Source organism: Ciconia boyciana, chromosome 3 (genome assembly GCF_034638445.1).
Source record: "Ciconia boyciana chromosome 3, ASM3463844v1, whole genome shotgun sequence".
Lineage (NCBI taxonomy): Eukaryota > Metazoa > Chordata > Aves > Ciconiiformes > Ciconiidae > Ciconia > Ciconia boyciana.
In genome coordinates, this window is record NC_132936.1 from 27,530,449 (window position 1) to 27,557,332 (window position 26,884).

The following is a 26,884-nucleotide window of genomic DNA, read 5'->3' on the forward strand; positions in this document are numbered from 1 at the left end:
CCACTCAGCTTGGTGTCATCTGCAAACTTGCGGAGGGTGCACTCAATCCCACTGTCTATGTCATTGATGAAGATATTAAATACAGACCCCTGAGGGACACCACTTTTCACCAATCTCTATCTGGACATTGAGTGTCCTGTGGATGTCACCATCCAACTAATTCCTCATCCACCAAACAGTCCACCCATCAAATCCATATCTCTCCAATTTAGAGAGAAGGATGTTGTGGGGGACAGTTTCAAAGGCCTTACAGAAGTCCAGATAGATGACATCCGTAGCTCTTCCCTTGTCCACTGATGTAGCCACTCCATCATAGAACGCCACTAGGTTGGTCAGGCAGGACTTGCCCTTGGTGAAGCCATGCTGACCGTCTTGAATCACCTCCCTGTCCTCCATGTGCCTTAGCATAGCTTCTAGGAGGATCTGTTCCATGATCTTCCCAGGCAGAGAGGTGAGGCTGACAGGTCAGTAGTTCTCAGGGTTCTCCTTTCTACCCTTTTGAAAAATGGGTGCAATGGTTCCCTGTTTCCAGTCACCAGGGACTTCACCTGACTGCCATGACTTTTCAAATATCATGGAGAGTGACTTGGCAACCACATCAGCCAGTTCCCTCAGGACTCTGGGATGCAGCTTGTCAGGTCCCATAGACTTATGCATGTTCAGGTTCCTCGGGTGGTCACAAACTTGATCTTCTCTTACAATGGGAGGGACTTTGCTCCCCCAGTCCCCATCTTGCAGTCCATCCACTCGAGAGGTGTGGGAAGGGAGGTTGCCAGTGAAGACTGAGGCAAAGAAGTTGTTGAGTACCTCAGCCTTCTCCTCGTCCATTGTCATCAGTTTGCTACTCTTGCTCATCATGGGGGGTACGCTTTCTTTGACCTTCCTTTTCTGGCTGACATACCTGTAGAAGCCCTTCTCATTATTCTTTGCATCCCTTGCCAAGTTCAGCTCCATCCACGGCTAGGCCTTCCTGACCCCATCCCTACACAACTGGGCAGCGTCCCTATACTCTTCCTACGATACCTGTCCCTGCTTCCACTGCCTGTGCATTTCCTTCTTGCCCTTTAGTTTGACCAGCAGGTCTCAACTCAGCCATGCTGGTCTCTTGCCTTCCTTTCCTGATTTCTTACACCTGGGGATCAAGAGCTCTGTGGAAAAGCATCCTTAAAGATCTGCTAGCTCTGTTCTTCTCCCCTGTGCCTGAGGACCGTTTCCCAGGGGGTCCTATTGACTAACTCCTTGAAGAGCTGGAAGTTTGTTTTCCTAAAATTCAGGGTCCTGACTTTACTCTTCACCTGACCCATATCCTCTCAGGACTGTGAACTCCACCAGCGCATGATCACTGCAGCCCAGGGTGCCTCCACGCTTGACGTCACTGATTAGCTCACTTGCGTTGATGACTAACAGGTCCAGTATTGCATCCCCTCTGGTAGGGGTGTCTATTCCCTGGCTTAAGAAGTTATCCTCAATGCATTCCAGGGGTCTCCTGGATTGCCTATAGCTCGCTGTGCTACTTTTCCAGCAGATATCGGGGTGGTTGAAGTCCCCCAGCAGGATGAGAGCCTGCAAACATGATGCCTCCTGTAGGTGCAGTAAGAAGACTTCATCAATGGGCTCCCCTAGATTGGGTGGCCTGTAGTAGACACCAACCACAAGGTTCCCTTTGTTGCCTCGGTTTCTGATTCTTACCCATAAGCTTTCAACCTGCTCATGGCTATTCTTCAGAGACAGGTCTTCACACTCTATCCATTTCTTGATGTAGAGGGCAATGCCTCTGCCCCTCCTTCCCTGCCTGCCCCTTTTGAAGAGCCTGTAGCCATTGATGGCCGCACTCCAGTCGTGGGATTCGTCCCACCAAGTTTCAGTAATGGCAACTAGGTCATAGCTTTCTAGCAGCATGGTGGCTCCCAACTCCTCCTATTTGTTGCCCATGCTGCGTGCATTGGTGTAGAGGCACTTCAGCTGGGCTGTCGGCCATGTCACCTTCTTAGAGGAACACCCCTTTACTCCTTTGAGGTATTTCACTGGTGTTTCCCTGTTGGCTCCTATTACCTCAGGAGCCCCTGGCTCATCTCCGTAAGACTTCAAGTGTGCTGCAGTGTAGCCAGCACGTCTCAGACCAACAGGCTGAGGGCCCTCGCTAGCACCCCATCCCTCTAACTGTGGCGTGTCATCCCACAGCTTGTCACAGGAAAGTCTAGTTTGAAGCTCTGTCAATGAGTCCCACTAGCTTGTGAGAAAAGACCTTCTTCCCCCTTTTGAAAAAGGTGAATCCCATCTGACACCAGCAAGCCTGGTGCCGTGTAGGCCATCCCATTATCGAAAAACCCAAAACTGTGTCGGTGACACCAGCCACGGAGCTATGTATTAATAGACTGGGCCCATCTGTTTCTTCCAATGTTGCTACCTGCAACTGGAAGGAGAGATGAAAAAATAACCTGTGCTCCAGATTCCCTTATCAATTGTCCCAAGGGCCTGAAGTCTCTTTTGATCGCCCTTGGACTATGTGTTGTGTCTTCATCTCCACCCACATGGAAGAACAGTAATGGGCAACAGTCCGAGGGCCGTACCAGGCTAGGAAGTTTCCTTGCAATGCCCTTAACCCAGGCCCCAGGAAGGCAGTGGACTTCCCTAAGAGGAGGGTCTGTCTGGCATATTGGACCCTCTGTTCCCCTCAGAAGGGTGTTGCCTACAACTATAACCCATCTTTTCTTCCTTGTGGAGGTGGTCATGATATGGAGGGTAGGCCTTTCTGACCTTGGCAACACCTCTGGTGTAGATGGACCGTGATCCACATCATCTGTTGACTGGCCTTCCACATCCAGAGCCTCATATCTGTTGTACAGAGGCACCTGGGAAGGAGAGGTGGGCAAGGAGGGGGTTCACCTGCCACCCCAAGTGTGGACTTGCCTTCCTTTAAGCTACTGCCTTCAGCCTGATGGGGACAGGATACAGGATCCCCTTGATCTTGTTTTTTTTCTGGCGGCTGTTCCTGTTTCTGTCTCAGGGAGGGCAGAGCATGGTTCCACCAGTCTATCTCTTTCTCAGACTCCCTGATGCTCCTTAAACTTTCTACTTCCTCTTGTAGCTCTGCCACCAAGCTGAGCAGATCGTCCACCTGGTCACACCTCACACAGCTGTCCTCACTTCTGCCATCCGTCACCAGTGAAAGGCTCTGTCACCCTCTGCAGCCTGAGACCTGGGCGGCTGCATGTTTTCATGGGAGCTCTGTCCGGGTTGCCACATCCATTCTGGCGAGGGCAGAGGACATGGCTTTCCACTGGGTGTATACCATAGCTAAGCTCCTTCTGAGAGGGTGATGACCACCAACTGAACTCACATCTTGAGCGGGTAGGGTGACTACGCCCTTCCTGCGCGCCCTTCCACACGAACTGCTGCACCACACCCTGGCTGACGCGCCACGCTCTGTTTGCCGCTCCTGGTCACTCGCGCTCCCCAGGCTGCTTTGTATAGGCGTGGGGGTGGTCGCGGTTGCTCTGGCAATGCCCAGGCCTTGTCAGCGTCTCCTTCAAGAGCTGCCGGCTCCTGGCGGGTCTCTCCACTGCCCCAGTGTTTCCCTGCCTCAGGAGAACTCCCTGTGCGCTGAGATCTGCTGCTCCGCTGTGGATCAGACCAGCTCCAGAGCAGCTCCGCTTGGCGACTGACTGACTGCTAGTTTCCATTACACTGTCTTTAAATCTCCCACTGTTGCGGGAGAAAATAAACCATGCAAAATAAACAAACCATGCTTTGAAAATAAACTATGTGCAAATTGAGGAACAATTTGTTCCCTCTAGCCCTATTTCATTTTTCTTTCTATGCATTTATTTACAGGACTCACCTTTTTTCTGTCAGAAACAACTTAGGAGCTGTGAATTCTCCTTTTGACTATAAGATCCTTATGGCTACATGAACCCAGAGTACTTGTGTCGGGTTCCTGGCCATGGCCTAATGCAGGATTTCGATCTGCAGTTCATAAAACATTAAGATCAAACAACAGCAGACAGCTTGCCATTCCATAAGGGAATTATTCTCCCTTCCTATGGGGAGCTGAACACTCAAGGAACCTGTACTGAGGAGAAACAGCTTAAAAGGGAAGAGATATTTTCCATTACTAATGTATCAACAGCAAAATGGACATCAATGTACTCAAAATCTTGGTCCAACTGGTGCATCCCAGGTCTAAAGCTAGCTTTTAATAATTTGATTCTTACTTGTACACAATGTGAAGTTGTAGATAATAGTTTCTATAATATTAAAAATGTATACCATAAAAAATTCTCTGTAGGTTTACCTTTTACTAAATTAGTATAAAATTTTCATCATCAATCTCTGCATTACCCCAAAGTATGTCTGGCTTCAAGAGACAAGCATATTCATCCCTAATCTCTAAAGCCTTAAGCCCCGACTCTGGATCACAAAATATATGGTTAAGATTTTGTCTTTCAAACTCCAGCAGTGCACCAGCCTGTGGGAAGATGTGATGAGGACAGGCTAAGCCCAGTAAGGAAGATAGTACAGAAAGTTTAGTTTCCTGGGAAAGTGAGCAGGTGGAGAGCAAGATATGAGAGGCTTCCAACCAACTGGAAAAATGGATGTATTTATTTTTTTGCTTTATTTTCTGGTCAATTTTGTATTACTGCCTGCTTGTAATAGTACAATGAGTACTATTTCCAAAGTAAGGCAAAGGTGGGTGCTAAAGTAAGGGCAAGTGAAAAAAAGAAAAAAAAATTACAAGAGTCACCCTGAAGTATGTATTTTGGAAGTTACAACAACCACATGGATACCACCTGGGCAAAAAGATTTCTAAGACTGAGCCTGAATCACAAGGACACATAAAATCTCAGAAGACCTCAGAAAATATGAAGGTTTAGGTAAGCTTGAAGAAGATACCTAACTGTGCAACTAAAAAACTAAAAAACTTGACAAGCTGTGAAGAAAACAGAGAAACTGGGCTACCTGCTGCTAGCTGTGCAGCCATCCTTCCCCAGGGGCAGGGGCAGAAACCATATCTAAGGGCACACGCAGAGGTCTAGGAGCCTGTAAGAAGACCAAGGGGAGCTACTTCTCTGACGCATAGAGAAGGAAGTTAATTTGAAGTAAGGAAACTGTACTCCTGCCCCTTTTTTATACATGGGCCTTAGCATGCTCTCAAGGAATACAAGAACAGCTGTATCAAGTCAGAGCAAAGGTCTATGTAGCCCTGCATCTGCCCTTCAATGACTAGTAGTGCATGTAGATATACGGCGAAGAGGAAAAGAGAGGAACGAAGCATAGGGGTGGAGAATACTTTTTCATCATCCATCAGTTTGGAACTTCTTGTCTCAGAGCCTCCTGAGCCACAGGTGTTGGCTTCATATTAGAGTAGATATCAGAGGAGTTTCCTTCTTTGTATTCAGCCCTATTTTACAGTGGAGCTACACATTATATGATGAACCACATCAGGAAGCCTCAGTCACCAACTTTATTCCCAACCTGAAAGGTCCCAGTCTGTGTGTTTCTTCCTCAGATGGCAGCTGTTCTTCATCTTCGATCATCCCTCTCGCTCTGCTCTTTTACCCTATCTCTCAGCTATATATATTGGGGGCAGAAAATAAAGACCGGTGGATTTTTATTTATTTACTGGTGTCTCAAAAATATGATGTTTTGCATAATTTTATTCATCTCTTACGATAAATTCGTTAAAGGAAACCCTCAGATTCTCTTCACAATTGAACTTCCTGAAGTCATTTCAGTAGGTTTGCACAAGGCTTTGATGCAGGACCTGACCTAGGACAAAAATCTACCATATAGTATAAAGCATATATACCCAGGCCACCATATATGGGTTAGGAACCCTCTCTCAGTAAAAGATCTTGACTTTAATTCTTTGTATTTCAACTACTGGCCATTTCTTGGTAGAAGCTGTGGGGGTAATTGGTAAACTAATCGGTGTCTGGACATTGCCAAGTATTTCCATTATGTCACTATGACCAAATTAATGTATCCTTGATTTAAGAATATGATACCAAATAGAGTAGGTTATGATTATTTAATTTGAAAAAGCATGTATTGAGAGTAGGACACCTGCTTTTCCATATTAATTTGTACTTTTCTGTGTAATTTTTCTCTCTGCTACTTTATGAAAAGTGGGGATTTTGTATCAGTACTCATCAAGCTTCATATAAATGCAGTGCAGGTCCTTTTATATCCATATCTGTAATAGCACATTTCCTCTAATTTTAAGATTAGTGTGTGAAGTCTCTGTGCTTATGCTTTAGATGAGATGGCTTTTGATTTGTAAATAGTATGAATCTTCAGGACTATACTCTTTCTTCATCTGTTGAAAATCTAATAAAGCTCAACTCATAGATGTCATGAATTGTATAAACATCCACTGCTTCAAAATTAATGTCCCCTTTAGCAAATCTAAATTAAATCTTAGTAAGCATGCAGTAGGAATATAAGTATCATTCATATAAATATTTATCCTTAATAATTATTCATATCATAAACTTATGGACTGGTGCCATTGTATATGTAATAACAATCTTTTATCTTCTGCTTGCATTCAGCTAGACCTGTACGTAGCAAGATGATCTGTCAATACAAAAAAAAGTCTCAGAACTGACAACTGGAAACTGATGGAAGTCACAGAGGTGAGCATCCATCAGCACCATCATCAGAGTACCCAGGTCACTTAACACAATCAGTGTTCTTTCTGATTACGTTCTCAAGATGGTGGCATCAAACATACGGAGTTGATTCTTTTTTCCCATGAACAAGCTATGTCTACAATAAGAACTTTTCCTGTAGTTTTGAGGCTTCATGAATCGGTGGGATTCCAGTAAAATGATTCCAATCAATAGGATGCTTCAACGGGTCTTGCCCATTGTTAGGCTTCCAATGGCAAAATGAAAGGCTGTTTAGGCAAACAAGAGCCTGGCCAGTTTCTGCAGTCCATTCCCCTCAAACTGCTGCAGCTCCACAACTCTAGGAGTAAGGATGCTGAAGGACATACCCCTGCCTCATCCTTTTAGAATCCAGTTTTATACCTATTGTTTAAGAATTTGTCTTATTGAGCTTGCTCTTACTGTCTGCCTCCACTGCCTCCTGTGGCTGCAAGACCCAGAAGTTTACTACCTGCAGAGTAAAAACGTTCTGTATTTTGACAGTTGACTGTGGATAGCTGATTTCCAAAACATGTTATCCAAGCTAGGTTTTATGAAATGTCTGGTCTGGTATAGCTACTGGAGGGCTTCAGTTGATGCACTCAGGCAGCCCCCAAATGTGTTGAAGAATCTCCAACAGCATTTGCCATCCCCTTTTTCTATCTTCTATGCAAGGGCTTTCTCAGTATTCAAAAAGATCTGTTTAAGTTTTCTTCATCTCTTCTCATCACTCTGTTTACCCATTAATTTTAAAGTTGGCACGGTATACTGGCTATTTAAAGAGTGCATCGTTCTCTTTAGTAACAACAGCAATAATAATGCCTTATTATTACTGATATTATTGTTGCTGTCTTATACGGTATTGTTCGTTTGTATTGCATGTGTCCAGGCACGTTGCTTAAGATCTCTAGTATTAGATTGGTTTCCCACTGAGCTGGGCACTGTAAAGGCACAGAAGAAAGCCTTTTCTTCTACAGATACTAATGTAGCAAAAAAACTAGGTCCTTTTTTCACGCAGATTTCCTTATTTAGAAAGATATTACTGGTCTCATTACAGCTTTTTGTTGATGCTAAGCCAGCACTCAACCACTGACTTCTCCAAAAGAAAGACCCAGTAATACTTGTAAATTTTATGTAATAAAATTCCAACCAATTCAGTCAAGGTCAAAAGTGCTTTTGTGGTCATCTGTCTACCTTCCTACCCTTTCCAAAATAATTTTAGAAAATAGATCTGCTCTTTTAAAAATTTACAGGGCCCTACCCCTTTATGGACAAGTTTCCACAGAAAAACATTCTCCTTCCTGACCACACATTTTCATGGGATAAAAAGTACTGTGTACTATCTAACTATAAAGTACTAAGTACATTTTAAAAGTTTGTTTGTTTTTACAGCAGTTTTCCCCCTTTCTTTTTCATCAAAACCAGAGAAATTCTTTTTCGGGTGTGAGAAGAGTCTAATAATTTAATCCAGGTGATCCTATGTCTGTAAAGGGTAGTCCATGAGTATATTGACACCAACTATTTCCTCTTGTGAATTCCATTACCTGAATTAACTGTACAGAAAAAGTCACTGTCTGCTGGCCACCAGACTTATACATTCATATACACATATATTGTTGTATAGATATTGCATATTTTTACTTTTTTTTTTTTCCTCACAGAACCATCATCAAAAAGTCACAGTAGAACCACACTTAGCTTCAGAAATAGGATATACCCAGCACTTACTATTGGACAGTAATGGTTAGAAAAAAAGTTGGTGCTTAAAGCCAGACTGGATGAATTATTGCTGATAAAGCATAATTGTCAGGGTAACGCTACATTGTCTTAAATGGTTCATGAAAAAGCTGCCTGCAGTTATGCACCACAGGGTATGATATGGACAAAGCCTATAAAAAGTTTACTATCTATTGCCATTAATTTAAAATGACAAAGAAAACTCAGTGTGCTTAAGCCTCAGTGTGCTTAAGTCAGGCACACATGTGACATGATGATCCATTGGCAGTTGCATGATCCTCCTAAAAAGATGCTTGTGTTTTGGAAGAGCCTTTCAGAGCGGGCTGTCAAACGTCTGCAAACGCAGGATTGCCACGCTGCTGTGCCCAGCCTGTGGGTAGGCGAGGAGGATGATGCTGGCTGCAGGAAGGCCTGGCCGGCACCGCGGCCAGGATGGGGGACTCTGCCTTCGGGTCCCTTTCTCTAACCTGAGACATCACGAGCAAAACAAGAGCACTTTAAAGCAATTGAGCTATGGAAAGGGGGGGCTCATCCACAGAACCTAATTTAAAGGTCTCAAACGGGTATCGCTCCCTTGCCGTCACTTTCTCCCCTGGAGTTAACCTGGAAACCGTGACTCGAGGCTGACGGGTTTATTTTCTCTTCAAGCCAACGTTTGCTTTGAGTTTTATCTCCCACGCACACGCACACCCCGCTTCCAGGTGCCCCCCGCGGGGCTGCCGATGTGCGCGGCTCGGGCCGGCCCCTGCCCCGCGGGACCGCGGGCGCCCGCGGCTGCCGGCCCGCCCGGCGGGCAGGGCGGGCCGGGCCGGGCCGGGCCGGGCCGGGGGGGCCCCGCCGCGCCCCTGGGAAGGCGCTGCCCTTCGCTCGGCGCGAGGGCCGGGCTTCCCCAGTTCAGACAAGTCCTTGCCCCGCTCCCGCGGCGGCGGCGGGTTTGGTGCGACACCGTCCTGACACGTTGTAACTGGTTTCCACACCCACCGCGCCTGAGAGCGACGGGAAGTACCTGCGATGAGCCCTGCGCCGCCTTGACTCGCCGCCGCCGCGATCGCAGCAGCCGGGTCGAGCCGCCCCGCCGCTCCGGAGGCGAGACCCCACCGCGGGGCACCGGCGCAGTAAGTGGGGCTCCCCTCTGCCGCCCCCGGGACGGGCAGGGGCAGGGGCAGGGGCGGGGGCAGGCTCTGCCCCCACCGGCCCCGCGCTGCGGACGGGCGGGTGGGGCGGCCGCCCCCCGCCCCGCCAACGGCCCGCTCGCTGCGGAGCCGCGGGGCGTTTGAAACGGGGCCGCGGGGATCGCGAAACGGAGCCGGCGGCGGCGGCGCGGCTCCGGCCGCGGGCACCTGAGGGGAGCCGGCGCCGAGCGGCAGGGGGGCGGCGGCGGGAGAAGGGCCGGGCGGCGGCCCGCGGGGACGGGCTCCCACGCCGCGCTCCCTCGTGGGGCCGCGTTGCGCAACCGGCCGCCGTGCGGTCGGGGTCCCGCGGGGGCGCGGGAGCTGCGTCCCCGCCGTGGCCGGGGGTGACACACGTGCGGTGTCCTCAGGGCTGAGGCGTGTCCGAGCACGTCGCGGTGCCGGCGGAGGGCTGGTTGCCTCCGTTTTGCCTGAAAAGTTAACTTTCTGGTTTAAAAAAAGAGAAGAAAGAAAGAAGCAGGAACGCTTGCGGGTGTTGTTTTTCACTTGAATTTGATGCTCTTTGCATCCACGGAAAATACTGTAATTTCATTAATAATGAAGTAATTGCCTGCCACTGCTTAATGTGGGTAATTATTATTTGTTCTTGATACAATTCCTTAATACAAAGATTGGTGGAAGGCAGCTGTCGTAAAACGCCTGTTTATTGTGTTAAAGGCTGGTCACACCAGGCCCTTAAGCGGTGGGAAGGCTTCTCGGCAGAGCCGCGGGTCAGAGGTGCTCAGGTGGATGCCCCAAAAGCCATACCTGAGAGAGGGGCCTGCAACGAGATGTTCCCGTGGTTTAAATTCCCTTTAACTGAGGTGGCAAGGTTGAAACTTTATGCAGAAACTGTCAAAGCAATCACATTTCCTTTGGAAAAGAGATAAGGACATCCCGAGGAGAGCATCACGGCCAGGGCCTTGCCAAGGACCGGCTGTGCGAGCCTGAGGTTAGAGCTGCTCCCCAAAGCTGCTGAATATGAATTTTTTCAAATCCTGAGAATATTAGTAAGGCAGGGAAGTTACTTGTCTTTAGCTCTAGCCTGGAGGACTGTGCTCTTGGAACCAGCACAGAATGTTGCATCATTTTCTTCAGTGGGCATTTGTCATCTGCTGCTTTTGTGGAAGCTGGGATACTCTCTGTATCTTTCTGCAAAAAGGCACATTTACTTTTCTTTCAAAGAAAAAGCTCTCTTCTTGCTGGGCTCCTGATAATGGCACCGGAAAGGTCTGAGCATGTTGTTAATAGAAGGACAAGATGATCACATCAGTGCAGGATTCAGAATTTGTGTTCTTCAGCAAGAGATTCAGTTTTAGCAGCTGCCTTGGAGTTTAAATTCAATTTAAGCCCATTAATGGCACTTAATAAAAAAGTTTTAAGTAATTCATCCCTGTGTCCAAGCAGAGAAGATAGCTGATACGCTGGCCTGGGATTAACAGCCAAGGTACTTTCTCAGAGGATGAACAACAGCTTTCCTGGTGCTGGTAAAATTTGTAATCATGCACATGAAGTCTGATAAAGCTCTGGAAGCCTCCAGAGATGGGCCTCATTCTGCACAACCTTGCTAACAGAATTGTTGACCTGAGGAGGATCTTTGAAGAATCAAGTTGATTATGCAGGAATCATTATACACGGTTGAAGAAGATACCAAAAAGTTTATTTTAGAATTTTGTCTAAACCTCTGCCTCTCTATCCAAAAGTATATTGGTTTCATAGATACATTTCCTACAAAATAGCTCTTACCTTCTAAGGAGGAAAATACCTGTGTCAAGACATCTAGAGCTTTTGTCAAATATACCTGAAGCCATTGTTTTAATTTGGGAGTTTTCTTTTGTTTCTTTTCATAAATGTATCGCATGCTGATGTCCTTAATTCCAAAAAACAGAATTTGAATTTTTTCATTTTTCTCATCTGTTCTGTGATTTATTTCCATGCTGACAGATTTTCCATTTACTTTCTTAAATAAATGTGCACTGCTTTAAGCATCTTTTATAAACAGCACTTCATAAACAGTAAATCAAAGATCAACATCAAAGATGTTCACTGTAAAATAACTATTCTTGTTTGAAAGACACTGCACTAGAAGTCTCACATTTCCAAGATTATATTTATTCCCTGCTTTCAGCATAAGTCTGAGCATAAGTTACCGCATATGAGCTATGCTACAATTAATTAATTCATTGTTTTCAATGAAAAGTCAAACAATACACAAAATTACAAAATACAAATATAAAATATAAAAAAATTATACAATTAAAAAAAAATCAAAAGAACCAAACAAAACAAGAAACGCATGTGAGCCAGCACACACGTGCAATCATTTTTTGCCTTTTCTTTGTTCATAACATTCAATATTTTATATTGCACAACTTTACATATTAAGTATAGTCCTGTTCCCTTATATTATTTTCAAAGGAAAGAGTGAGAAGAAAAAAAAAGGGATTAAGACAAGCTTTTGAAATAAACACTTATGTCTTTCTCAACTGATTGGCTTTCCAGATGATTGGCTTCCATGGGACACTGATGGGAAAGTTTTAATTTTACAATATGGTAAGAGTTTGACCTTTGAATCGGTCTGCCTTGTCTGTACCGCGTGCTCAGTTCTGCGTCGCGTTACACCACAGACTGTGTCTGCAGCTGGGCAAAGTGAAATGGTATCACTCCTATTTTATAATATTTTATTTCTACCTGTGAGGGCAGCGTAAGAGAAGCCCTGGATATCTGTCACAGGAATACAGGTAACTCTCGATCGGGGGGTGGGGGGGGGAGCAGTTGGATCCCTTTCGCTTGCTGCTTTCCCGTTCACCACAAAGAGCTACTCTGGAAGCAGCCAGAAACACTCCTTTCCCCCAGGCTCGAAAGCAATCCTATCTGGGAAGATCTACCCTGCTACTTGGCTGAGAGACAGGATTCAAATGGAATTATTTCATATGACATGCTGATGCCAGCCTCAGATCTGGATTTTTCTTTCTTGGTCTTTTTCAAGACGTCCCAAGTTCCTCAGACTTCCCAAGTTCCTCAGAAATCTTGGTTTAATTGAAGAATTAATTGGACTTTGGAGTATCAGTAGTGTATGGAGATTTGGATTTTCATTCCTTTAGGTTAATGTAGCTAATTTATGTTTCCTTTCAAGAAGATTTAAACTGTTCCCAGCAGACAGTGGAAAGCAAATGCAGTGTTTGCAAAAATATCTGAAAGGTCTTGATGTGAAGAGAGAATTGTGTTACATTTATACACCAGTAAATGCAACCAGAACTCCATACGACTATTCCTTGCTGTTATGCTGCTGTACTATTAATTAGGCTTGCAGGGAAACCCAGTGTTAACTTTCAGCTATACTTTATATATGCTTTTTATAACTAATCTGCCTTTGTTGGATGTCCTTCCTACTTCTGCTGTCTTTCTCTTAAGCTTCATGCCCTGGCCCTGAAAGATGAAACAGTGCTACCATGTATCATCTTTCTATTTTACATGGCCATGCTCATGCCCCTCTCATGAAAATCCCCACCACCCCCTTTTTTTTTTTTTTGTGGCTTACCTGCCCAGTGCAGAAGTTCATTGCAGTTTAGGTTTTAGGCGAGCGGTGGAGTTGCTGGAGTCCTGTAGGGTTGCACAAACATGAAGGAAGAAACGTTGGCCATTTGTCCTCTCTCTACCTTAAATCCCAAATTGTCTCAGCAAGAACCAACCCTCTCAGCTCTTGTTAAATGAAATAAAAAGATGGTAAGAATGAATTTATAAATCATCAGCAGTAAACAACTTATTGTTAATGTTTTGGGGCAAGAAAAAAAGGTAAGATTAAAGCAGCTACTCCTTTTGGCAGAAGGAATGAGCAGGGTGGAAACTAGACATTAGATTGCTGATTCAGAGTTTGATCCCAGATGTGGGAGGAGAGATCTTTCTGGAGTTCCTCATAACTCACTGAAATGAGGTAGGCTGGTCCTGCTTGGGAGCAACAAATGGATTAGATCAGCGTAGGAGAGCAGATAGATAAGGAGAAGGACCTGAATGACTGTTGCTTCAAAGAAGCCAAAGAAAAGGAATGCGTTGTAGAGGAAGAATAATGCATCAAAAAGTAGGAAATATAATTGGTTTCTGAAGTATACTCTGTCAGTTGTTATAAAGAGAGTTTTGAAATGCAACCTACGGTAGCGTATTGGAATATGTGTTGGGTATGTATTGGTGTTACTGGTACAGATCTTCAGTGTATTATGAGCTGTCTTGTAGCATTTAATATAAGAACTTCATCAAATCACTTTAATATGTGTTTAGTTTTGCCTTATGTAGAAGAAGCTTTTTATCTAGCTCTTTAATATTCATTTGGCAATATTAATCCCTGAGCCTTTTCAAAACATTTTTAAATTCTTGGAAGGTGCTAGAAAAACTTAGAGCAACATTACCAGAAAAGTATTTGGAATAATATCTATGTGCGTGTCATAGATCTCTAGAAATATTCTGTTTTCTTACTTTTTTCTCTTTACAGATACATTTCATCAGCTCATGAATGGAAATTTGAGAGAATTTATACAAAATATATGTGAAAATGGAAACTTCATCTTTGCTATCGTCCTTACATGATGAATGCAGATCAGACAACTATATTGAACCTCATTACAAGGAGTGGTACCGAGTAGCTATTGATGCTCTAATTGAAGGAGGTTTAGAAGCCTACAAAGAATTTCTTTCCAAAGAGAGATGCTCAGAGTTCCTAGCGGATGAGGAAATTGATTATATTTTGAATAATGTTCACAAACTTCCCCAAAACACAGTTTATTCCTCTAACCATGCCATTGATGACACCTCTTCCTCGGGAACCTACTGGCCCATTGAATCAGATGTGGAAGCTCCAAATCTTGACTTAGGTTGGCCCTACCTGATGCCTGGAATTTCTGGTGGCACAAATATTGATCTGCTTTTTCATCCACCACGAGCACAGCCTTACACCATAAAGGAAACTATTCGGAAGATGATACGAGATGCAAGAAAGGTAACCATGAAAAATATTATTGAAAAAAAAATGTGGCAATAATAATCTAGTTGGTGTTTTACTAGAGGTTTTTTTTTTGTTCTGGCAGGAAAAAACACTCTGGCTGCTAACAATTCAAATGGAAAGGTTTTCCCAGACTGAGATCACATGCACCAATGTTATTAACCTTATTTACAAGGGATCAGGGATTAATTGGAGGGATTAATGAAGCATAATTACCATTTTACTGTAATGCTGACCAGTCTGTGAAAAATTTGTAGATAATCAGCACGCCTTTTCTTTGGCCTTGGTTGAATATACCTCAAGTGATACAATTCTGTCTAACTTCAGGATGTATTGTAAGGTTTCTTTCTTGCATCAGTGGGAATATGCATTGGTTTGGCATGGTAGCCAGTTGTTACAAGAAAATAACACCTTGGTGTACATCCGACTTGTGTACCTTTAGAGTCTCAGGTTTTGTGATTTTGCATGCCTGTCATTGCAGAAATTAGTCAGAAAGTATTAAAGAGAGCTCAGAAGAAAAAAAAAAGAGGTTTAGGCAACAAGGAAATAGATTTTAGTTGGGTACCTTTACCTTCATTTCTGACTAATGACTAATTTATAAGAAATGTGGACACCTCTCCAAATGTACTTGTCTCCATTTAGGGGCACTTGCATCTTGAGTTTCCAGAGGCACACTCAGCTTACAGCTCAGTGACAGGGTGCTGTATGTACAAACCACCCTTTGCTTTCCAGTGTCAATTTTTAAAAAACACCAAAAAATGTATTAGCATGCAGATCTGTTTAATCCTGGGCCACATTACCTCTTAAACAGATGTGACAAGGTTTCAGAAGTATTCCTAGCAAGTATGTCACGCTCCCCTTTCTTCACTGTGAAATAAATTGGGTTCTGCATGACTCTACGGGCTTTAAATCGGTAGGACGGGCTCTAGCTTGAGTGCATCCGTAAACACTTCAGTGGCTGAAATGTGCGTGTAAACGTGTGCAATAGAAACAGACTGAAAAGGGTGGGGAAGAGAAGGACAGCATCTTTTTACTATGTCTGTCCCCTATTTAGATAAAGCGTATAATTTGTTGCTATGATAGAGTTATCACTAGGCCTTTTATCCTGCAGTTTACAGTCTAGAATGACTGTATGCTCAAGGAAGAGGAGAATTAATTACTTCTCTCCCTCTTTGTCCCTTTCAGAGTGAGATTTGGTGTTTTCTGCCTTTGTATGTAGTGAGGCTTGACCATGACTTGCCCAAGATACTCCGTGATCTTTTTCAACTGCAGCTCTTGAGCTACCAATGTATCCACTGTAAGGAAAACCACAAAAACACAGTCAACTCTATTGCCAAGACTAGTTCAGTTTTGCTACAAGGTTTTGAAACGCCATGAAGAAAGGCTGTTTCCTGTTAGTTGCCATGCTATTTGTGCCTAGCTGGCTGGCTGCATGCAATCCAGTCCCTTTCCGATGGCTCTCTTAGCTGGTGGTACTGCCTTGTAAAACACCATTTTAAGGAGCATGCCTCCTTTGAATGCAGCTGTGGAGAAAAATTAGGTGTGATTCTTACCCCACTTTGGGAAAAGGTTGAGTGCATAGTATAGTGGCGCTCCAATGTGCTTGTGGTGCTTCCACTTTATAAAGAGGATGTTATGTATGTGTCACTGTCAAATCTGACAGCTGAAAGGTTTGTTTAGTTGATCAGCACAACCTCAACAGCAACAACCATGACACTTTTGATACAATGATATGGGTTGGTTGCTTCAGGAAGCAGCAATTAAATCTAAAAGACATAGTGTTGTTCAGCCTCTTCTGTCTGCAGATGCATAGAAAAGTTTAAAGGATTTCTAAGTAAGGTAAAGTATTTAAAACATGCTTACAGCAGGCAAACACTTTGTAAACAGGCTAATCTACTTCTCCTAAACCACTTATAAAAATATAGTTATATTAAACAGGGTTCTTTGTTATGAGTAGTAGAGATGTGTAGTCTTATGAGAATATTCAAAGGAAATAGGAAAAGGTTACACATGAAAAACAGAAACCTGTAAAGAATAAACAAGTTCTTCAGCAAATCACGTTAAACCAATATCACTCTAAGCAAAATCTATGGGAATTTCAGCAAACTTCTGTGGGAAAATAAACAGACTGTTGGAGGTAGGCATATTCATACCACCTAACAGGCACTAAACCTGAGTGCCTGAGTTCAGGCACTGATTTCCCTGTGCTACCTGAACACCCAGCAGTAGGAAACCAGCTCCTACAAGGGCAAGGCAGAGAATGTTTCTGCACTGATTCACCCCATGAAGGAATCCATTGGATATATATTTATATGTATATACTAGCCCAAAAATTCATGAAGGACACAGCTAGTTGAAACCTAGATTCTTTTGAATATTGGGAGATATATAAGGATAAGATGACATTATTAGTGGACTTACTCTTGACCTCTTTCATGCTTGATGCATCACAGTGTCACTCCTTAAAATGATCATTATGTATGTTAATTTTGACCTTAAGAAGACATGTTGTAAACAACATTAAGCAACTTGCTTGCTGACAGTGATTTTTCCTGACTAAAGAGGAAAATAATTTGTAAGGCTATGCTACACTAGACTAAAAACAGTGACTATGAAAAAGTGTCATTAGAAAATCTTGTCATGTGTTTCTTAAATGCATAATCTGCATGAAAATTATGCACATCACCTTCATGGTAAGTACAGGCAATATAATGATAGAGTTTTTCTTACAGAAAAGGGTCAATATTATTAAATCCTAGAAAAATGAGTTAACCATTTTAAGGGGATAAATCCATGCTTGTGATATTTGTTTCTGAACTTACATTAGAGCAGGGGAACTGTATTGTACGTAGGTGGGCATTACATTGCAGTCTATACTACAGCACTTCTGCAGGATAGGTGTGATGTTAGCAGAGTGCCTTAAGTCAAACCTAACATGTCCACAAAATGGGTTTACTGTTGGTGTAACTAGACCTCATCTCCAAATGATACAGCTTGCCAACCACCTTCCTCTGTCAACATAACCTGTGTACATACAAGGAGGCTGTTTGGCGTGACTGTGTCAGCTGGGGAGACACGAGTCTTTTTGAGATGTTGATATAACCATGTGGGGAAAAAGCACTACAAGGTCTGTCTGACCTTAATGACGGACAGACTTTTGCAAACAAGCCAGTAGCCTTATTTCTCGTGTGTTTTCGAGGCTTCTACCTTTAATCATTGGCAGGTTTCCGGCTTCCCTGAAGCTTGAGGTGCTCCTACAGCCTGACTCATCCCGGCTGGGCTGTCTGAACCACAGCTGATAATGTTTAGCAGTTTTTCCTGAGAAGATTATTCATCTGGGAAATGGTATCAAGATGATTACTCATCTGTGTCAGGTTAACGAGAAACATCCTTCTCTTACCAAAAAATAACACAGGGACTTCAATAATGAAGTGTCCTCTCCCTGTATGACTTTTCATAAGAGTTGCCTCAAAACCGTCAGTTATGAGGCTTGTACATGTGTGCAAGAAACAGCTCGCACTATCTTCTCAGGTGTGATTGACAGGGTGAGGCAACAGGGAAAAGAGAGGACAGAGCACCAAAGGGTCCTTCTGGCAGTGTGTTTTTCTCTTACTTCATTAACTGGATTCCTCTCTCCACCACTGAGACATTGCTACACAGTTTTAGAGAGAATGCATAGCTCTGAGTCTTTTAGATTGATATCCAAATAAGGATCGGCTCTTCCTGGAGAGAATTCAAACCTGATTTTTAAAGAACCATGTTGTTTAGAAAAACCAAGGATTGCTGGTTTGCAGCACAAGCCAGAAAACACTGAAAGACTTCCCTGACATACTTTTGGGATTTCTGATGGAATGTATGAAGTTGCACGCTATTCAATAAAAATGCAATACTTTTCACTGATTTTATTTTATTCAAATAGACTAGCAGTCTTAAGCCTGGGTTCATAAAATCAGTGATAGTTGTAAGACACTTTAAAAAAGTTAATTGTTTAAAAGCCTAAATAGAAATTTAGGGGTTAGTGTATTATCATTTTGGAAAATCAAAAAAGGCAGTTGTTTTTGCTGAATTACCCATGATTGGGCTTTTTAATGTGAGAAAGGGTTGCAAAACTTGGACCCTTGGGAAGGAATTAAGTTACACTGTAAACAAGTGTAACTTGTTATTGAGTCTTGCTGGACCCACTGTAGGTAGGCCTTCAGTAAGTCAAAAAGCACTTTCTTTGAATTCTTGTGAGGGAGAGTTATGTACAAAATCTGATGCTCATGTTGTCTTCTAGAGCAGTGGAACTAGTCAAATAAAAACAGTTGACTCATTTTGCAGTCATATAGAAAGGAAAATATTTTCTTATAGTTTGGGGTTTTTTTTCATTTTGTTTTGTTTTGTTTCGTGCAAGAGTGAGAGGCTTTGTATTACAGCAAAAATGATTATTCACTATTGATCTCGTTTGGTTGTGTCTATAATACAATAATAATAATCTAGTACTGGCTGCAGTCTAATATGAAAGGAAATCAAATTCTTTACATGCCTATATGAAGAGTGATGTTTATATACAGAAAGAAACTTGTAGAATATGGGTGTGTTGAGCAATCTTTTTTCACTCTCTCAACAATACTCTTTGCCAACTATTTTAAATATAATTTGAACACAGACTGGAACAATGATAATGAATCATGCTTGTGGCAATGCTTCTCTTAGCTCATTAATTGCAGCAGTCCAAGCAGATGAGAGAGAGGGGCTGCATTTTTTTGTTCATAAAAGCTAGAACAATCTGCTGAATTCAGGGAGAGAGAATAAATAAATGCAATAGTCATCCCACTCAAAAGTTTTCTATATTATCTGTAGAGTGTCTGATAAACAGTGGTTATCTTTTTAAAGCTGAGAGTAACACGTAGAAAGACTCAGTTCCCAGCTGGAGATGTATAGGCAACATTTTCCCTGTCAAATATTCTACCCCACAAGGATTTCAGCAGGTGCTTTTTGGTTCAGCTGCTACACCGAAGTGTGCGTTCATCATTCACTTCCACTCACCTTCTATTAAATGACTTCCTGATAGTTTAAAACCAGCATGGCGATCATGCATATGGTTTCCAGGTGAAACATGATTTTTAGCTTTTGATAGATTTATTAGAGAGAGTGAGGTCGTGTCCCAGCTTTTGTAATCACCCAGGGCACACGCCGTACATTGGAAGAGGACACGTGTCTTGCTCTTGGTGCTATTATTGTGACCTGGTATCAATTTTTTGTCATCTGCTCACAGCAAGTAATTATTTCAGGTATTTTATCTGCTTGGATTTGCCTTTGGAGTCTTCACACTATTTTACTTGCCTGTCACCTTCTCCCCCTGCCATTCTGCTTCCTCTGTGTAAGAGTAGTCCCAGAGTAGTCACAGCAGTGCACTTACAATGCATACAGAGAGAACTGCCATTGATGGGACATGTCTGCAAGCACTGTTATAATCTGGAAAGCCTAGGACTTCTGTGAAATGCATTTCTTATACGCATTTGCTCTAAACATGAAACCCACAATTTTTCCTGGTAGCCCTCCCATTAGGTGGGAGGGATCCAAAACTGAAAAGCAAGCAGAGGCTAGGGCTAGCCTGGGGAGTGGGAATCTGATAAAATAATTTTTAATCAGTTGAGGTGGTTTTTTACTCGCAGATTTCTATCAGGTCAAAGGTTTGCAAGACTATTTTGACATCTTTGATACTCGTATTTTATATTAAAAGATATAATTAACTAATTTATAGGTATTGCCATTTTTATGTCACAACTGTGCTAATGTGTTATCAAAATATCACAACTCCGTGATGGATTTAAAAATGAAATAGGGAAAATTGAAGACCAGCTGCCTGTAACAGCCAGCTGTATTTCTTTGTTAATGTCTGTCTCATTCACATATATATAAGAAGTAAGCATACACATATGCTTTGTAGCAATATTTTTTCATTAAAACCTTTTCTCATTGACATAAATCTTTGTCAGTCAAAAGAAAAGTGCTATTAAAAAGTCATTTATGCTTTTCGCACATTCAGTAGATTAAAATGTTCTTTATCATATTCAACAATAACTTTGTACTACAATATGCTGAAGCAATTATGGGTCAAAATATGCTATAAATACAAAATCATTGATTTAAAATAATTTTGCCCAGGCAGAATGCTTCTTTCAGTGCCTAGTCCAGTGTATTTGGGTTTCGTCCCTCTCCTTTTCTTGCTTGTCAAAAAAACCTGATAATGTTGAAGTCCTATTTTTGTTCTTCTGAATTCCTATCCTCGAGAGATCTGAGTTTTTCTAATTTTTTTCAGCCAGGGAACAATCTTGCCTGAAGAACTATAGGCTTAATCACTTCACATTTATATTGCCATAGGCCTTCTTTGATCTTTTGCAGTTTTAGCATAGCTTTTGATCTCTAGTAGCTTTCCAACATAGCCAGTGATCTCTGAGGGATGGGGGACACATTTTGGGTGATTTTAAACTTTAAATTTGTTTGTTATGTGTCAGAATTTGGAAACTAAAATGTTATACTATCTGTGATAGAATTTTAAATGAGCATAGCTTGATATACACAGACCTGCAATACTGCAGCAGTATTTGTGTAATACAGTATGATAGAAACTACATGGAAAGTGGAGAACTGCTGACATGGAGCAAAACAAAAAGCACAAAAATCCAAGGAGATCTGCCAGTTCAGAATTTCCCATTCTCCTGTTTGGAAGGAGCGGGATTGAATGCCACCAAGTTACATGTATTAAGTTTCCTCATATATCAGATCTGAGTGCAAGTATCTACTTCACTTGTAATTATTTCAGAACAAGTTGCTTAACGCTGTGTTATTTTCCCCGAGGAGTACTGCAAGTATTCCAGCACAGGTGATAGAGGAGTCAAAGTACACTTTAGTATTTACCTTTCTAAAAGAAGTGCAGACCTTGCCATTGATACCAGTGCAATCACGCCTTTCCTTTTAGCCTGTTGATAAGGTATGTCTATAACCATTTTCTAATAAAGAGGTTCTATTCTGTACAATAAAAGTTAAATTCCACATTTTCAAGAATGCTGTCAGCATGCCTGAGACCTCAGACTCTTTAAAATCCTACCATAATTTACCTTTGGGAGGAAAGAAGCAGTGGCCATCGCAAGAGTAACAGGGTGTAACTGGCACTGAGCTTGCTACTTTGTAGTAGGATCTGCAGACATCCATAAAATGACTCACCTCAATGGAGCTGTTCAAAATAAATAATTGCAAGATCTGGCTATGGCTTGCTTTGTCAACAAAGTTAATAATTTTTCAGTATACAGTCCACCGATCAGTAAGCCAGTTGAATTTAGAGTAGTGTTATTTACATCATAAATATAGAAGTGGAAGCAACCAAACTAGACATCTCTGCTTTCCTTGCCTTTGTTTGACATCTTTTCCCATATCCTGGCTGTTTGTTTTCTGAAGCTGTAAACATCATTATGTTTCGCTGCATGTCTGTATATCATATAGTTTACTGGCGTCTTAGTCTTCCTGATTGGTGCCAGCCAGTACAGACATACCACTACTGCAGTATAAACAGTAGATTCAGAATTTATACGCTCTCCTTTATCCTTAGCCATCAAAGAACATGACCAAAGTGTGTGCAGTTTTATAGATGGGAATAGTAAGCACAAAAGCATTAAATTAATATATATCACAATTAAAAAAGAGATACAATTATAAACCAAAAGCCTGAGAGTATTATACATTAGCAAACAGTACTCAGAGCAAGTAGGGGCCAGATAACAAGTTTTTATTTTCTTGTCTTTATGGTTTTAGTTGATAAAAAAATCATAGTCGTGCATTTAGTGTTATAGTTACAAAAACTAATTTCTGAGGAACATCAGTACTTCTCCAAAAAAGTTTGCATTAGTATATAACTGTAGCTTTGTAGTGCTTACTCTTCAAAAATATTTGTAAAGGCACAAAGTCCTTTCTTATCTTCAGATAAAGAGGTTGTATCTTCAAGACATACTCAGGGTGTTCTCATACCTTAGCTAAGAGCGGATTATCTTAACCAGTTCTGTCTCTTGGTCTGGAGTGATTGCACTGACTGACCAGAAGATGTAAGATGTGAGGAAACCAGAACAGATTCCTCAAAAACAGGGTCTATGGTGACCCCTGCTCTCCCCAGCAAGGCGTGTGGGCACGAAGCTGCCTTCAGAAAACTTCTGTGGTGCGTCTTTTATCCAGGGGTTTTTGCTAACTGCAGCACCAGACCTCCTCAGGCCTTTTCACTTCTGCCAGCGATCCTGCTGTAAGAGATAGAGCCGGGCGATAGGATAATATGAGAAGTTATGCACTGTATCTCTTAGAGATGAAAAGAAAACTTTGATATCTGCTTCATCCACTAGCAATCGGGCTCGAACGGTAGCACGGGATTGTGTGTTCAGGTAGCCAAATGGGTGTGCCTTCAGTTCAAACGGCAGATGTAACATCTCAGCCTTATTTTCATGCTGTTTCCTGGAGCTGCAGGCACTCTTTGCCAAGCAGGCTGCACTTCAGCTCAATAAACTCCCTTTATGGCTTAAGCACTAGGTAAAGCACTAGACATCACCTTCTAATCTAGGTGAATCTGAGTGGCATCAGCCCACAGAAGGTACTGTAGTTAGTGTTTTCCTGCTAGGCTTTTGATGCTCAATAAGCCAGAAATAGTAATGAGGATGAGATGAAGTAACCAGCACAGAAGAAGAGCAAGTGCCTGCTCTGTGGCACCTTTCTCAAGAAATGCCCACCAAGGGACAGCCCTTTTTAAGCTGTGCAGAATTCACTGCTAGTGAGCGGTACCTCCTGATCAGAGACATCAGAGGCAGCAAACAGAAGTGACAGTGTCAGCCAGCAAATCTGATTTCCCTCAAATGCCAGAGGGATACAGCCTGTCAAAGCAATCAGGTCTCCATCCAGCATGACAGAGCACAATAATATCTGAAGCTATCTGCTGTTCTGATAATTTCTTGGCACTGCTTAATGGTGGATTAGCACAGGCATGCAATAATTGCCTGAAAAGTCACTGTCAGGGGTGTGGGTTTCTTTTAAATAATAGGCAGGTATATGTGGCTGCACAGTATCTGTTTGATAGAGATCTGTAACCTGTCTTTGCTGAGGATGGGCCTAAAAATATCAACCATCAACGGGTCCAACTCTTACAGTAGTATGTACTGTTACAAGTCTATAGAAAGCTGCTTTAAAAATGTAACAAAACCTGTATTATTTTGCTCAAAGGTGATACTTTTGCAATGAGAAGACTAAGCGTAGAGATGAAACTGGGAATTATGACTGATTCTTCTATTGTTTATTTATTTGCTATCACCTTATTTCATGTTTTAGCACTATATGATCACCAGTAATATCATTATATTTTATGATAGATTTTATGATGCACTATGTGATTGTAGTAATAACATCATCTATTTTGTTCATGAATTCTAGGCTTATTGAATGACAGTAAGCCACTTGTGTCAGAAATCTAATTAGTCAGATGATTTGATTTCTTATGCATAAGTTAAATTTAATGATGGAAGTGCAGTCCAGATCTGAAGTGCTGTGATAGAGAATTGCAATCTCCTGTTACAGGATTTCTGTCCCAAGTAAAGGCTCGGTACTTTGACTTGAAGTTCGGAGGAGTGTTCAACAGTGTCTTTGCAATGAGCTCTTGAGAGCCCAGGAAGCTCTTCTGTGTAAACGTTAGAGCCTTGCAAAGCCAGGGCTCCAAACGCTTTTTGGAGGAACAAAAAGGAAGGAAAAGACATGCTGTTCTTGGCAGTCGGGAAAGAGGCATATCAGAGGAGCAGGGATCTCTGCTAGTCCTTTCAGTTGCTGGAAGGCTTCCTATTACAAACCAATGCAGCAACTAAATGCTGTTTAGACCTCCTGAGGGACCATAACACTCTGGAGCCTGCATCCAGGGTGAAAATGCTGGCAGTTTGGGATTACTAAGATTTACAGCATCATGTGGAAGGGGACAACTTAGGACAAACACAGATGGACCAGTGTTCAATTCAGCCAGGCTCTGCTCTGTGCTGTTGTGCGTCGATCGGAAGTAACTCCATGAGAATCGGTATCAAATGAATGGAAGTAAGGCACGGAAGTTGTGCATAGTGTCTGTAATATGTAGGCATTTCTGCTCTCACCCCCTGAAGTGACCATACTTACAGTACGATAGGAAACCTATACATTTTCAGTTGTAGTTCCTCTTTCCTTCCCCTCTCTCTTTGCCCCCCACTCCAGCTCTTCCCCTTGGACAGCCCTCTCTCCTCCGCCTTTTCTCCTTTCATCGTGCACCTCAGCCAGAGGTGATCATTTACTGCCTGCTCTAGGTACTTTGGGCATCTTTCCTGAATGCAGTTCCAGGCATGACATCTGGGAATGTGAGCCCCCTCTTAGGTCAATAAAGAAACATGGGTGCCTTGGAGGATGCCAGTCAGCACACCTGAAGCAAGTGCTTGCAGTGGGGGGTTTGAGTCTTTTCCCTATCCTCTGTCTCTCCCAGTGAGAAGTGGTAAAACATCAACATGATGTTAAAAATACACCAATGCTTTTAAATTACTGGTCAAATCACTCAGTTTTATTGGCAGGGTTCTGGTATTTATTATCAATTGTAGATCTAACAGATTAAATATTAGGGGAGGTATATTTTCTGAATAGGACTGTCTTATTTGCCCTCTGCTTTATTTTGCAATAAACTGAAGTTTTTGGCAACAAGGGTGAAGTTTAGAGATAGAGCAGTTGTGTATCAGAAATTACAATAGGCTATTTAATTACAAAAATGACTTTATACACAACTGATTTTCATCTCATTTTGTCAAACAATACGTTTAATAAAACTTGAAAAGAATTTTTTTAGCTATTTAGTAAAGGGCAGAGAGAGAAAAATATAATACCTGCTCAAAGAAGACACTTTTTTTCTTCTTCAAACAAAATTAGATCCCTAATCATGAGAGGGTTTAAATACTTTAATTTGTGTACACGAGAGGTTCCATTAACTTAATGTGCATATGTGTTTGCAGGATTGATGTCTAGGGATATGACCATGTATCATTAAGAATCTGATTTTAAATATTTAATTAATCTCTTTCTCTTAAATCGTGCCACAGTACACTTGTAGTACAAAATGAGCATATATCTTCAGTTAATTGCATCCACTATGAGCTACTAAAAAAAGAATAACGTGTGTCCAAGCAGACTGCTGTAACTTTTTTATTCTGAATAAAAACTGTGTTGAATAACTGAATATCTGAAACCCAAGCAAGGCATTGAAACTAGTGGAAGGTTATCCCTTCCCCAGATGCTATTCCACCACTCAGTTCTCCTTTACTGATCCCAGCATGCATGTGCAGACCCAGGTCCCACATAAGTCTAACCCAAAGGAATGGGCGCACATATGAATGTTATAGAAGATAGGCTGGTCCCTTAAAAAGAAATTCAAGAACAAGACTAATTTACTGTGTTGATACATAAAGAGCAAGAATAGTTTTTGCCAACATAAGAATGTCTGTCAAAGAACATTTTTTCTCTAACTTCGTAGAAATGGCCTCAACCAAAATGATTGAGTCCTCTGCTAGCAAACCTTAAGACTTTGTACATGGGATAGAGGCTTCATTATCTTCTGCCACATTACACGTGCTTACTGAGCTCATATACAGTGCAAGGAAAATTCCATAGAGAAGTTTCTCAATTTGTACTCTAAGGCTTTTGAAATGATTGCAAAATATATATTAAAAGCACACGTGCACTGTTTCATGCATGCTGGCATACAAGCAAGCAAAACAAAAGAAAAAACAGTAAGAAGTGAACATCTGGAATTTAGTTATTATGGTAGAACTGTCCGAAATAGTTTATGGATTTTGTTTTTTCAATGCTTCGTATTCTTAAATTTAAAAAAAAAAACCAAAACCACCTTGAGAAATAGTTTCTGGACAATTATGACACTATGCTGATACAAAATTGTGTGTACACAGGTAACATACTTATTTTGAATTTTGTTAATGGTGTTTCAAAAAATCCTAGGGATCAGAATTTCATAATCTGCTAAATTCTATGGAGAGACGTTGCTTACACTTTCTGAGGAGGTGACTCGCTACATTTAATTATACAAAGTAGTCCCTCTTGAGATATAAAGTAAAAGAAGAAAGCATTTCAGTTTAATATGTTACTCTCTAGTTCATAACCCAGCTGTCTCTTTTTAAGGTAGTAGACTACGCATAACAACAATACAGATATTTAGAAAGGGGAAAAGATCTAATTTCTGAAATATGTAATAATAGTACTTAAGTGCAGGCATTGAAGTTACCAAGCTGAGTAGTGTATCTGAAATCAGCATT

General features: G+C 41.9%; 1 protein-coding gene across 1 annotated transcript in view; it reads left to right on the forward strand.

The window, feature by feature from the left end:
• The first annotated feature begins 9,360 nt into the window (after positions 1–9,360).
• FAM83B (family with sequence similarity 83 member B) overlaps positions 9,361–26,884 on the forward strand; it is a 55,592-nt gene continuing 38,068 nt past the window's right edge. Inside the window, exons 1-2 of the mRNA XM_072855184.1 lie at positions 9,361–9,502; positions 14,043–14,546. Coding sequence (XP_072711285.1) covers positions 14,103–14,546 — 444 coding nt within the window. The 5' untranslated portion in view covers positions 9,361–9,502; positions 14,043–14,102. The remainder of the gene's footprint in view (positions 9,503–14,042; positions 14,547–26,884) is intronic.